The sequence below is a fragment of the Panthera leo genome, chromosome A2 (assembly GCF_018350215.1).
Source record: "Panthera leo isolate Ple1 chromosome A2, P.leo_Ple1_pat1.1, whole genome shotgun sequence".
In the NCBI taxonomy this organism is placed as follows: Eukaryota; Metazoa; Chordata; class Mammalia; order Carnivora; family Felidae; genus Panthera; species Panthera leo.
In genome coordinates this window covers 152,624,629-152,636,793 of record NC_056680.1, presented here as the reverse complement: position 1 = coordinate 152,636,793, position 12,165 = coordinate 152,624,629, and the positions used below count along the sequence as shown (strand labels likewise).

General features: G+C 43.2%; 1 protein-coding gene across 2 annotated transcripts in view; it reads right to left on the bottom strand.

Moving 5' to 3' along the window:
* UBN2 (ubinuclein 2) overlaps positions 1 to 11,859 on the bottom strand; it is a 78,173-nt gene extending 66,314 nt beyond the window's left edge. For both annotated transcript variants that reach the window (XM_042926087.1, XM_042926081.1), the window contains exons 1-2: positions 11,204 to 11,859; positions 4,920 to 5,012 (exon numbers count right to left, since the gene is read on the bottom strand). In XM_042926087.1, coding sequence (XP_042782021.1) covers positions 4,920 to 5,012; positions 11,204 to 11,674 — 564 coding nt within the window. In that variant the 5' untranslated portion in view covers positions 11,675 to 11,859. The remainder of the gene's footprint in view (positions 1 to 4,919; positions 5,013 to 11,203) is intronic.
* Between the last annotated feature and the right edge of the window lie 306 nt (positions 11,860 to 12,165).

Sequence of the window (12,165 nt, the reverse complement as noted above, 5' to 3'; positions counted from 1 at the left end):
TCTTTTGAGAAATGTAAAGATGTGACAACCCTAAGCCCAAGTCCCCGCAAAGTAAGAAGCGCTACAGCTGACAGGAGCTGTCCCCTATTCCAGACAACCCCCCAACTTTACTGTTCACGTGGCCTGCTTCGCTGGTGGATCAGTGGGCATCTGAATTTGCTACAGGATACTAAAGGAACTATTGGACAGTAAACTACAGTCAATAAAGATCTTCAGTGATTAAGAGTGACCTTTTGCGAGAGCCTAGCACCGTACAACATATCTCCTCCCAGGTCGCTTTGGCCCGATGATTTTCTTAAAGGGTTCCAAATACTTTGTTGCGGTCTTTACGAAGACTGTAATAACTAACTGTCTGTAAATGGTGATTGACCGTTTGGAGAATGACCAAAGATAAAGGCCATTTGGAACAGAATGCCTGAGCTAAAAGATCAAAATCAGTGGGGCAGTCAAATAATAGAGGTTAAAAATCCCATGCATGTTTATATCAAAAAGAATTTATGACATGTACAATGAGACGGAGCAGTTCTCCACGAGACTGACATGTTTAAGTAGTATTTCCTATTGAGATAGCACCTTAAATATTTCCCACATTAAAAATCTATTTTTTCATCTGACGCTGACAAAACCCCTGTGCTATAAATATAAAGTTGGCTACACAGATCTTGTTTTCCCCTGACAGATACCAAAGCATAAAGAAGCCAAGAGGCTTCACTAAGGTCGGCTAGTTAACATGGTAAAGATAGGATGAGAATCCAGCTGTGTTAACTCACAATCCTGTGCTCCTTCCGCTTCTTACCCACTCGATATCCTATGATGGGCAGAAAAGTTATTCCAGGGATTACAGACAAATGTGGTTTGACAGGAGACTGGAAGAATCCATTCAATGACTCTGCACCAAGGTCTCCAAAATTCCTTCCAGTTGCAAGAGCGGAACTGGCCTTTCTACTCACTTTCAGATCCCCAGAGTCAATCACTTCCACAGGCACTGCTTGCTACTCGATGTGTGTGTCTATGTCTTGTCTTCCCAATTATTCTGAAAGTTTCTCCAAGAGAAAGCAACTATCATGCCCCTTTGTATGCCCAACGTAAATCCTCAAGTACTTTATCATTTATACACAAAATTTAACAAAAAAAGTGCATCTCTCGTTCTAAAAAGCAGAGAGCTAGAAGTAACCTTAAGTGATTTTCAGAAATAATGACAAGGACAACTAAATTATATGAAGGAAACAAAAGTTAGAAGGTAGCTAGTTTCATGTTTTATAAACCTCCAAATTAAGTCCTCGTTTTATCACCAAAAAAAGTTTTTTTAAGGACATTAAAAAAAAAAAAAAAGGAAATGTAACCTTGGTGGGTTAACATTTTGCAATATTTTACATATACTATTTAAGGCTTTTTACTTGAAATATAAATATACATAAAACATATACATAAATATAAGTATACATACAGACATCCCAATTTGCTACCTCTCAACACCAAAAAAATCTTTGCTGTTTATTTTTTTTAATTTTTTGTTAATGTTTATCTTATTTTTGAGAGAGACAGAACATGAGCAAGGCAGGAGCAGAGAAAGAGGGAGACATGGAATCCAAAGCAGGCTCCAGGCTCTGAGCTGTCAGCACAGAGTCCAACTCAGGGCTCAAACCCACAGCCGTGAGATAATGACCTGAGCCAAAATCAGACGCTTAACTGACTGAACCTCCCAGGTGCCCCAAATCTTTGCTGTTTAGAAGTGATCTTTTGTGACAGCCCGGGGCCTAGAGGTGGATAAAGTATCTTCTCCCATCACTTTCAACCTGACGATTTTCTTAATTAAAAGGGTCCAAATAATTTGTTAAAACATACATACTGAATACCCGTAATACTCATGGCACATAAAGGCCTCATAGGGTAGGACATTTTAAATCTCTACTTAGAAAGGAAATACGAGGGGTGCCTAGGTGGTGCAGTTGGTTAAGCATCCAACTCTTGATCTCAGCCCAGGTCGTGATCTCGCAGTTCGTGGGTTCAAGCCCCGCACTGGGCTCTGCGCTAATGGTGTAGATCCTGCTTGCGATTCTGTCTCTCCCTCTCTCTGCCCCTCCCCTGCTTGTGCTCTCTCTCTCTCAAAATAAATAAATAAACTAAAAAAGAAAAAAAAATTTTAAAGAAAGGAAATAAGAGAGTAAGTAGCCACAATAAAAATCTAGAGAAGAAATATAGCCCATTAATTTGAATTATAACAAGAGTAATATTTTATCCCTGCATAATTACAGCACCTGGATACAACCCAGTTATTTGGAACTCGATTTTACACATCAACCACCTTCTTCAGAATATTGGTTTTTCCATGGCAAGTACTATCCAAGAGCTCCCCAATAGGATTTAATGCTAACTCTGAGGCAGTACATCATACACTGAGTCACAATACTTATAGGATCATATGCTAGGAATTCTTCCATTTGCAAAGGGCAATTCTAATTCTTAGTTCTATAACCTATGGAAAAAATAGGCACTCCAATGTAGTATTAGAGGAATGGAAACTGGCAACTTAGAAACTGGTAATTTGGTTAATATATACCCAAACTAAATAAATAAATGCATATATCTTTTGACCTAAAAATTCCACTTCTAGGAATCTGCCCAACAGATAAACTTGCAACTCTGTGAAATACCACGCGACTAAGTAATTTACTGTAGCACTATTTACAACAGCAAACTTTTGGAAACAATTTAAATCATTTGGGGACTGGTTAAATAAACTGTGATATGTCCATACAATGGAATACCATGCAACCCTGAAAGAGAGAGAGGGAGGGAGGGAGGGAGGGAGAGAGAGGGAGAGAGAGGGAGGGGGAGGGAGAGAGGGGGGGAGAGAGAGAGAGAGAGAGAGAGAGAGGGGGAGGGGGAGGGGGAGGGAGGGGGAGGGAGAGAGAGAGAGAGAGAGAGAGGGAGGGAGGGGGGAGGGAGGGAGGGAGAGAGAGAGAGAGAGGGAGGGGGAGGGAGGGAGAGAGAGAGAGAGAGGGAGGGGGAGGGAGGGAGAGAGAGAGAGAGAGGGAGGGGGAGGGAGGGAGAGAGAGAGAGAGAGAGAGGGAGGGGGAGGGAGGGAGAGAGAGAGAGAGGGAGGGGGAGGGAGGGAGGGAGAGAGAGAGAGAGAGAGAGAGGGAGGGGGAGGGAGGGAGAGAGAGAGAGAGAGGGAGGGGGAGGGGGAGGGAGGGAGAGAGAGAGAGAGAGAGAGGGAGGGAGGGGGAGGGAGAGAGAGAGAGAGAGAGAAGAAAGTTCTCTTTGTATTGATATGAATAAATCTCCAAGTTAGAGTAAATGAAAAAAACAAAGAACAGAAGGACCCCCAAAAGCATTATGCGCCTCTGGGAGGTGAGATTATGTGGGTGAACAAAAGAATGAAAGATTTTTCACTCTACACTTTTTGAGTTCTGAACCATGTAAATATATTGTCTGGTTAAAACATTAAATTTAACCAATGTATCAACTTGCATAAAAAAGCCATAGGGGGCGCCTGGGTGGCTCATCAGTAGAGCATCTGACTCCTGATTTTGGTTCAGGTCATGATCCCAGGAAGGTGGGATCAAGCCCAGCAGGGAGCCTGCTTAGGATTCATTCATTCTCCCATTCTCTCTCTCTGTCTCTCTCTCCCCCTATGCCCCTCTCCTGTGCTAGCACGCTCTCTCACAAAAAAAAAAAAAAAATCGTTGGGGCACCCGGCTGGCTCAGTCAGTAAACCATGGGACTCTTGATCTCAGGGTCATGAATTCAAGTCCCACTTTGGGTACAGAGATTACTTAAAAAATCAAGCCATAGTACGTCAGAATATATAACGAGAACACCATATTTTAATTAAACACTACAGTTTACATAACGACTTTTGCTATTCTTTCCATCAAAACGCCCGCCAGTCCATCCCCAAATTATTATATAATTACAGAATATAAAGCCAGAAGGAGCTTCAAAGAGTCTTCAAAAAAAGAAAACTGTGGCCCACAAAGGTTAAATAATCTCACCAAAGGACAATTTGTAGGTGGCAAAGTAGGGCCTACAACCTGATCCACATCCCAAAGCATTCTCATACATTTCCCTCACCCCAAATACATTCTTCATTAGCACAAGGAGCCAACTAGTGTCAACCAAGATCCTAATTGAATCTGGATAACATGAATGACAGGGCTAGCACCACCTGACCTCCTATCTCTGTGAGACAGTTTTCAGTGCTTACAGGGGAACCCGAAAGGGGTCTTGCTTTTCATGGGTTATGTTTTAGCAAAGTGCCATGAAGTCAAGTCATAGGATAAACATCAGGAGTGAGGAGGGGAGAGGGCTTTCCTACAAACCCAGTTACTAGAAAACTTGAGGAAAATGTTAAGCAATTTCACAATCAGGTCATTAGAATTTATTTTTACATTAAAACCAATACCAATCTATTCATGGCACAGAATTTAAAATGTACATGAATGTTTAAGGTAAACAAGAGACTTTCAAAGAAATTTCATGCTGCTTCTGATTGATTCTGATCCCCAGGGCCTAGAAGTACACACATTCATTCTCTTAAAGTCTAAAGAGGCATGAAAACTGGAGACATACTACACCAAGGGAATTAAAGTGGTCTTTTCAATGGCAGTGGAAAGACAAAGGATCAGAGCTGGACACACATGGATATGTAGCTTAGTTCCTGCCACTGTGTGATCTTGAGCTCAGAGCCTCAGTTTCTTCATGTGTAAAACGCACTCAGTATTACTTAGTATGTGGTGTTATTATAAGGATGGGAGAAAATATAAGTTAAGCAGGGTACCTGGACTCTATAAGGAGTGCAATTTATAAGAGCAAAATAAGGTTTGCAGTGGGTATTATAAGCCCTCCCAACCAGTCACAGGTGGAAAAAAGGCCAACAGGGTAAAATGACCTAGTGAAGAGTATATTGTACTCACATATTTCATTTCAAACTTCTTAGCCAACATTTCCACTTCTTGCCTCTCTTGCTGCTCGTCATTAAATGGGTCTTCTGTGTGAATGGGCTTCTTCTGATTCAAAGAAAATGGGAAAAGAAATAAAAGTATTAGTACTGCTTCAACCAGAGGCAAATACATCCTTAAATTTAATAATGAGAGTCAAAATTTCCAAATATTAACAAATGAGTTAGAAGCATTAAAAGTAACCAGAAAGAGGGGCGCCTGGGTGGCTCGGTCGGTTAAGCGTCCGACTTCGGCTCAGGTCATGATCTCACCGTCCGTGAGTTCGAGCCCCGAGACGGGCTCTGTGCTGACCGCTCAGAGCCTAGAGCCTGTTTCAGATTCTGTGTCTCCCTCTCTCTCTGCCCCTCCCCTGTTCATGCTCTGTCTCTCTCTGTCTCAAAAATAAATAAATGTTAAAAAAAAAAATGCTAAAAAAGTAACCAGAAAGAAATGTTCATCTGTAGCAAAATAACACTTCAGTTTTAATGGATTCTTACACATTCTCAAGTTTTTCGGTGAACAGCTCAACAATTCAACTTGTCTCCTCCTACAGAATGATCTATGGCCACCATGTCCAAAATAAAAAGGCCAAAAATCCCCCAAGAAAATTAGATAAAAACAAAAATCCCACTTATAACTCTAGTTTGAGATCTTCCCGACAAAGATAACTGCTTTGGTCAGGAAATGCTTCTCAAAGGATCACCTGGTTATTCATCAGTGTCCCCGCTGATTTATCTGCCCTGAGCTGTCACTAGAGTATCTGTAGCTGCTACAGCCTTCTGCTGAGGCCGGGCATCAACACTCTACCTACATCACCTACTTTTGTTGGTTTAATTTTTTTTAACGTTTATTTATTTTTGAGAGAGACAGACAGAGCGGGAGCATGGGGAGGGGCAGAGAGAGGGGGAGACACAGAATCCAAAGCAGGCTCCAGGCTCTGAGCTGTCAGCACAGAGCCCGACGTGAGGCTCGAACCCACGAACCGCGAGATCATGACCTGAGCCGAAGTCCGACGCTCCACCAACTGAGCCACCCGGGTGCCCCAACATCACCTACTTGTTATCAATGGGTAGTCATTCAGGGAATACATACTACCTTCAAACAAAGCTAGAAAAGTGAAGTAGCTGCGAATAGATTACATTACCATGGCTTCCTTCTAGCAGGGGAGAATCAAAGTTTATTATAATACATGGTTTTTAAAAAACCACACAAACAGCTCGGATCCCACATTTGCCATCCATTTACCGAAACAAACAAAAACATAAATCACATCCTTTACTCAGGTTTACTATTTTAGCAGGCACATTTCATATATATAGTTTTTCAGCACAAAAAAGGGGAAACAAGGAGCTGCATATGCATCAAAATTCTACTTGTACCCAATTATGAACAACTGACTAGAAAGTTAATTTTTTAAAAAAGGAAGGCTAGGTATTTTTACTGAGGTAGTATTTTCAGGAATTAAAGATAAAGTATATTACAAGTGAAATATTGGATACAGATTCAGCTGAATCTGAAGAAAAAAATTCAGAAGGGACAAAGGTTTGCACACTTTGGAACAGAGATATTTCATCCTGGGTATAAAGGCTGAGGTTTGGTCAGTCTAAAAACATGACAGAAAAATATGAACAGAATTCATACAAAACAATTCATCAGACCTAGGGTATAAGAATAAAAGGATGCTCTTAAAGCTTAAAGAAGCAATCTTAGAATCAACTTGTAAAATTATCTACTGTAATGAAGTAATATATTTACAGAATCCTTTATCCCAGTAGGAGTTACCTGTGCAAAAAATACATATGACCTGAAAGGAATAATTAAACCAGCAGGAAGAGACTGATAATGAAATAAGAAATATGAAGCATGTCCAGGATATAGCCCTAACCTGAGCCTAAGGACAGAGAGCAACCACCATGACTGCCATTATGAACTTATGCTTCAAGTCACTGTGAAGTCTAAACACTAGGTCTTCCTGTTGGTCTGACCCGTTTTATATGTGAAATATAAACACACGGACATATATTTTTAATAAGAATCACCTTATGTGCCATTTTATAAGATTTTGTGTAGACTTCATAGAGACATCAAAAATAAATCTCTTACTCTTGACAGTCTGTAAAAATAAATTTAAGAAAACTGACTCACTCTCCTTTCACAGTTAAGAAATCAACCCCTACCCACAATCAAGGCTCTAAGTAAGCTTTATGGTTTTCCGATGGAAAAAAAGATTTGAAAATCAGTAAATATCAAAATTATGAGCTACCCACAGGCATGAACATTATAATAATTTTGTCCTTTGATGTTAACTCATTAACACCATTTTCGGATCTTTCACGTTACCGAAAATATGCACTATGACAATGGGATACCATAGAATTCTGTAAAAGTATAACCATATTAACACCATAATCATTTTTTTCCTTTTTTAAGTTTATCATTTTGAGAGAGGGAGAGAGAGAGGGAGGGGGAGAGAGGGAGAGAGGGAGAGAGGGAGAGAGGGAGAGAGGGAGAGAGGGAGAGAGGGAGGGAGGGAGGGAGGGAGGGAGAGAGGGAGAGAGGGAGGGAGGGAGGGAGGGAGGGAGAGAGAGAGAGAGAGAGAGCATGGGGTGGGGGGTGGGGCAGAAAGGGGGGGGGGAGAGGGAGGGAGGGAGGGAGGGGAAGGGAGGGAGCCAGAGGGGGAAGGAGGGAGAGGGAGAGAGAGAGAGACACCTAAGCAGGCTCCACCTGTCAGCACTGACCCAATGTGGGGCTCAAACCCCACCAACCGTGAGATCATGACCCAACCAGAAATCAAGAGTCGGACGCTTGACCAACTAGCCACCCAGGCACCCCTTTTTCTTTTTATACTATGTGTTCAATTAATCACATTCACAAATGGATGCTCTAGTTAACTGATTCCCTCGTTTACTAAAAGTTAAACAAAAATTACTTGCATAGCAATTACTGCCAGAACTTATATCTAAACTGTACTATTTCCCTTTAGCCAGAAATGGTGAACACATTCATCTCTGAGGATAGAGACAATTGCCATGCCTCAGTCATCATCCCGAACCACCTCAATCAGGGCTTAGCAGTCCACAGAGATAACAAGGTAAGGGTTTAGCTAACCTGCGTCCTTATAACCTAACAAGAAGGGATTTTGTTTTTCATATTTTGCCAACATACACTCATTTAACTGCGCTTTGCCTCATTAATAAAAAATAATATGCAAAAATTCTGTTTGCATTCGGTTAATCAGGGTTTTACTATTCATTTTGTATCTATGAAGGGGAATGATTTATTTATTTATTTTTTTTTTAACGTTTATTTATTTTTGAGGCAGAGAGAGACAGAGCATGAACGGGGGAGGGGCAGAGAGAGAGGGAGACACAGAATCGGAAGCAGGCTCCGGGCTCTGAGCCATCAGCCCAGAGCCCGAGGCGGGGCTCGAACTCACGGACCGCAAGATCGTGACCTGAGTTGAAGTCGGACGCTTAACCGACTGAGCCACCCAGGCGCCCCAGAAGGGGAATGATTTAAATGTATCCCGATAAAGATGGTATTCACATGCGACACAGATTTATACCTACACCTATTAACTAAAATCTTATTCAGTGATAGATGGCTATTTCAAAATTTAGAATCTTTTTTCTTTTAATTTTACACAATGTCTTTTCCTTGCCTTTCTACTCAAACTCTGCTACACAGTAAGTTTTTCAATTACAAAAACTCAACATTAAAACTATTTTGAAAAGATTATAACATCCTTAAAAATAACTGGACTCTCCCTGAGGGAAGAAAAACCAAGTTTGGGAATCACTGCTTTGCAGATCAATTCTGTTGGTTTCATTTTGCTTTTTTTGTTGGTTTCTATTGCTAGGATTTCCTTTCATGGAAATATGACAACCTCATTTAAAGAAATGTTTCCTACAATTCCTTTAAAAATATGTTCATTGGGAGTTATCATAGGTAAATCTGGCAAATCTTGGTTGCAAAGGTGCATTGTATAAACCATGGGGGTTTTTTTGTTCAGAATACAACAAATGATACTTGGCTGAATATACAAGAAAAAGTGACCAATGTATCCCAAAATTGAGAGCATAAACAGAAAAACTAATCTGAATTATTCATCTTTCTCCTATTACATGAAACTAGTAGTTCTGATATTATCAGGTTAACAAACAAGGTAGGGGGTCAAAATTAACTTTTTTTGGTCGTAATTAAAAGATAAATATCTACTATTACTTTGTCATGGAATGAATATCATAGCATTAAGAGGATCAGAACAAATCCCTATTTCTACTATAACTCTCGTTTTAGTTCATTTTGGCAGGATCCTCTAAATTTTTTTAAACTATACAATTTTAAGAAGTTTTGTTTTATTAACAAGTGGTACTAGTATGGAAAGAAATACTAATAAAATTACATACAAGCACTTTGCATTTGCGTCCTCATTTGCAAAGTGGGGACAATGGTTCCTACCTCAAGGAGCTCTGCTGGACTGATTCCATAAGCCATACACCTTACTCAGACCTGTGTCTAGCACGCACATAGGAAGAATTCAGTAAATATTAGCTACCATAATGTATTTTTACCCAAATATGATGCTTTTCATCTGTAATGTATGAAGTAGATTAGGGAGTCAAACAGCAAACTTACTTAGATGAGAAGATCAAATACAATTTACTTGAAAAATGCTCCAATCCAGTATTTTCAAAATTATTTTGGAAAAAAGAAACACCAAATTTATAAAAAGGAGGGGTACTAAAGTGAGTCTGAAGGATAAAATGTTATGTGGACATGGCCAATATAATCTCTACCCTTGCCAATTCATTTAGGTTGCAAACATTTAAAATGATTTGACCTAGGGGCACCTGTGTGGCTCAGTCAGTTAAGCGTCTGACTTCAGCTCAGGTCATGATCTCGTGGCTCATGAGTTCAAGCCCCGTGTTGGGCTCTGTGCTGACAGCTCAGAGCCTGGAGCCTGCTTCAGATTCTGTGTCTCCCTCTCTCTGCCCCTTCTCCCCCTGCTCATGCTCTGTTTCTCTTTCTCTCTCAAAAATAAACATGAAAATAATAATAATAAAGTGATTTGACCACACAACAATATTTACAAATAATGATCAAAAGATTCATTGGCCTTAAAATAAACAAAATCAAGTGACATTAATATATTTTTAAAGAGTCATTCATCTCAACTATAAAGATAGTTGAGAACAAAAACAAAACAAATGACTTCTTGAGTCCATTAGATCTGTACTGAAACAAACCTAATAAAGAGCATAACCTCTAAATGACAGAGGAAATTGTTCTTACTGCTTTTACTCTATCATTTCCCTTTCTAGTTTACTTCTAAAGACCACCAAAACCTACAATAAAGATTACAATTAGCAACAAACCTCTCTCCTATCTTCGTTGTTCACCAGTTCCATCAAAGGCATACCTATGGATTTTCAACAGTTTCTAAAAATTCAAAGCTAAGATGTTTTTCATTGTTCTCCAAAAATCACCATGGCCAATACACCATCCTCCAACGCGGACCTATAAACTAACGATAAACACTGAAATAAAAGTATGATGGTAGGCGCCAAAGACACCTTCCCATTCAATTACACTAAGAACAAACTATACAGAAAACAAAGCTAAATAGGTTTACCAATAGCAACATGAGAGAGGAAAATAAGTAACCAAATAACCCACTTCTTCATTCCTAGAGCGGAATCCTTAGTCTGAAATTTTTCAGATTACTTTCAAATCCCCTTCAATTAAGAGAAATACCCAACGTTCGCAAGCACACCTCAGAGCCAAACATAAGAGTGAAGAGGACGATGTCGAGGGGTTACACTATCTCTGGGCTTCCGACCGGGGGGCGTGTCCCCCAAGGTTTTCTCTTCCTTTCTACCGGAATGACTGCTGGAGCTCCACAAGGAAAACCCAACCACGTAACTTGCAGAGCTCCCAGATTTTGTATGGGGAGCAGAAAGGAACATAAATTCTGAGGTCCCGAAAGCTGCAGAGGAAAACCGGCTCCGAGCGGCATTCGGAGCAGGCGAGCGAGGGGGGGGTCGGCGGAGCCGGGTGGGAGCCTTGGCCAACCCTGGGGAGCAGGGGAAAGCAGCACCGACCACTCGTCCACCCTCTCGGCCCCTGCCCCCGCCAGCCCACCCTCCCAGGCGACCCGAGACGCGCAAAGTGGGCGTCGGAAGGTGCCAACCACTGGGAGAGGCGGACGCGTCCTGAGACTCCCAGGGTCTGGGGGGTGAGGGAGGAATCTTCTGTACCCGTTGTTCTCCGCACAGCAGCAGCTCCGGGTAACTGAACTCCACGCAGCTCTCGTCGGTGGGATCCTTGAGCACCAGCTCCAGGCGCACCGTCTCCCTCGGCGGCCTCTGCTGCGGCTCGGCCCGGGAAGCCGTCTCCCGCGGCGGGGGCGGCTGCAAGTGCAGCTGAGGGAGCGGCGGCGGCGGCGGCTCGGGCCGCGGGGGCTCGCGCTGCAGCGACATGGGCGGCTCGGCGCGGCTGACCTCGCGCTGGGGGAGCGGCTTCTCCCGCGGCGGGGGCTGCACGTCCGACCGGGGGGCAGCCTCCCGCGGGGTCGGCTGCTCCGCCCGGGCCGGCTCGCGGTATGGCTGCGGCTCCAGCCGGGGGGGCTCGCGAGGGTACTCGGGCTCGCGTTCGGCCCCCGGGTAGTCGGCCTCGCGCCGCCTCACCGGTGACAGGCTAATAAACGCTACTCTGCGTGGCTCCGCCATCCCCACTGTTCTGGCCCTGTGCCTTCGCTCGAGCCGGCGCTCGGTTCTACGCCGAGTTGTTTGCCTGCCCGCCCTTCCTTTTGCTTTCCGTCGCTTTTCTTCCCTCCACCACCCTCAGTCGTCTCTGCCGACGCCACCGTGAGTGCGGACCGTGCCCCCTTCCCAGCCACTATGTTCTGATGGGCTCCACCGCCATCGCCAGGGTCGCCGCAGCCGCCATGTTGGATACCCCACATAAATAGAAGCAGGCCGCTGAGCGGGCGCATGCGCAGATAGGAGACGCTCGCGTCCACCGTCGTGGCTGCGGCTCAGTTTTCCTCTTTTCCTCCCAACAGTCTGGAGTCCAGACAGGTCAGCGGAAGTGACGTAGTGGCAGGGCCGGTTTCCTTGGAAACGGAGACGCCGTCTGCGCCCTTCCTAAAAGGGAGGGGTCTGGGGTTTCCCCAGCTTCCCGTTTGCACCCGGAAACCGGAGGCGCGCGTGGGGCTCAG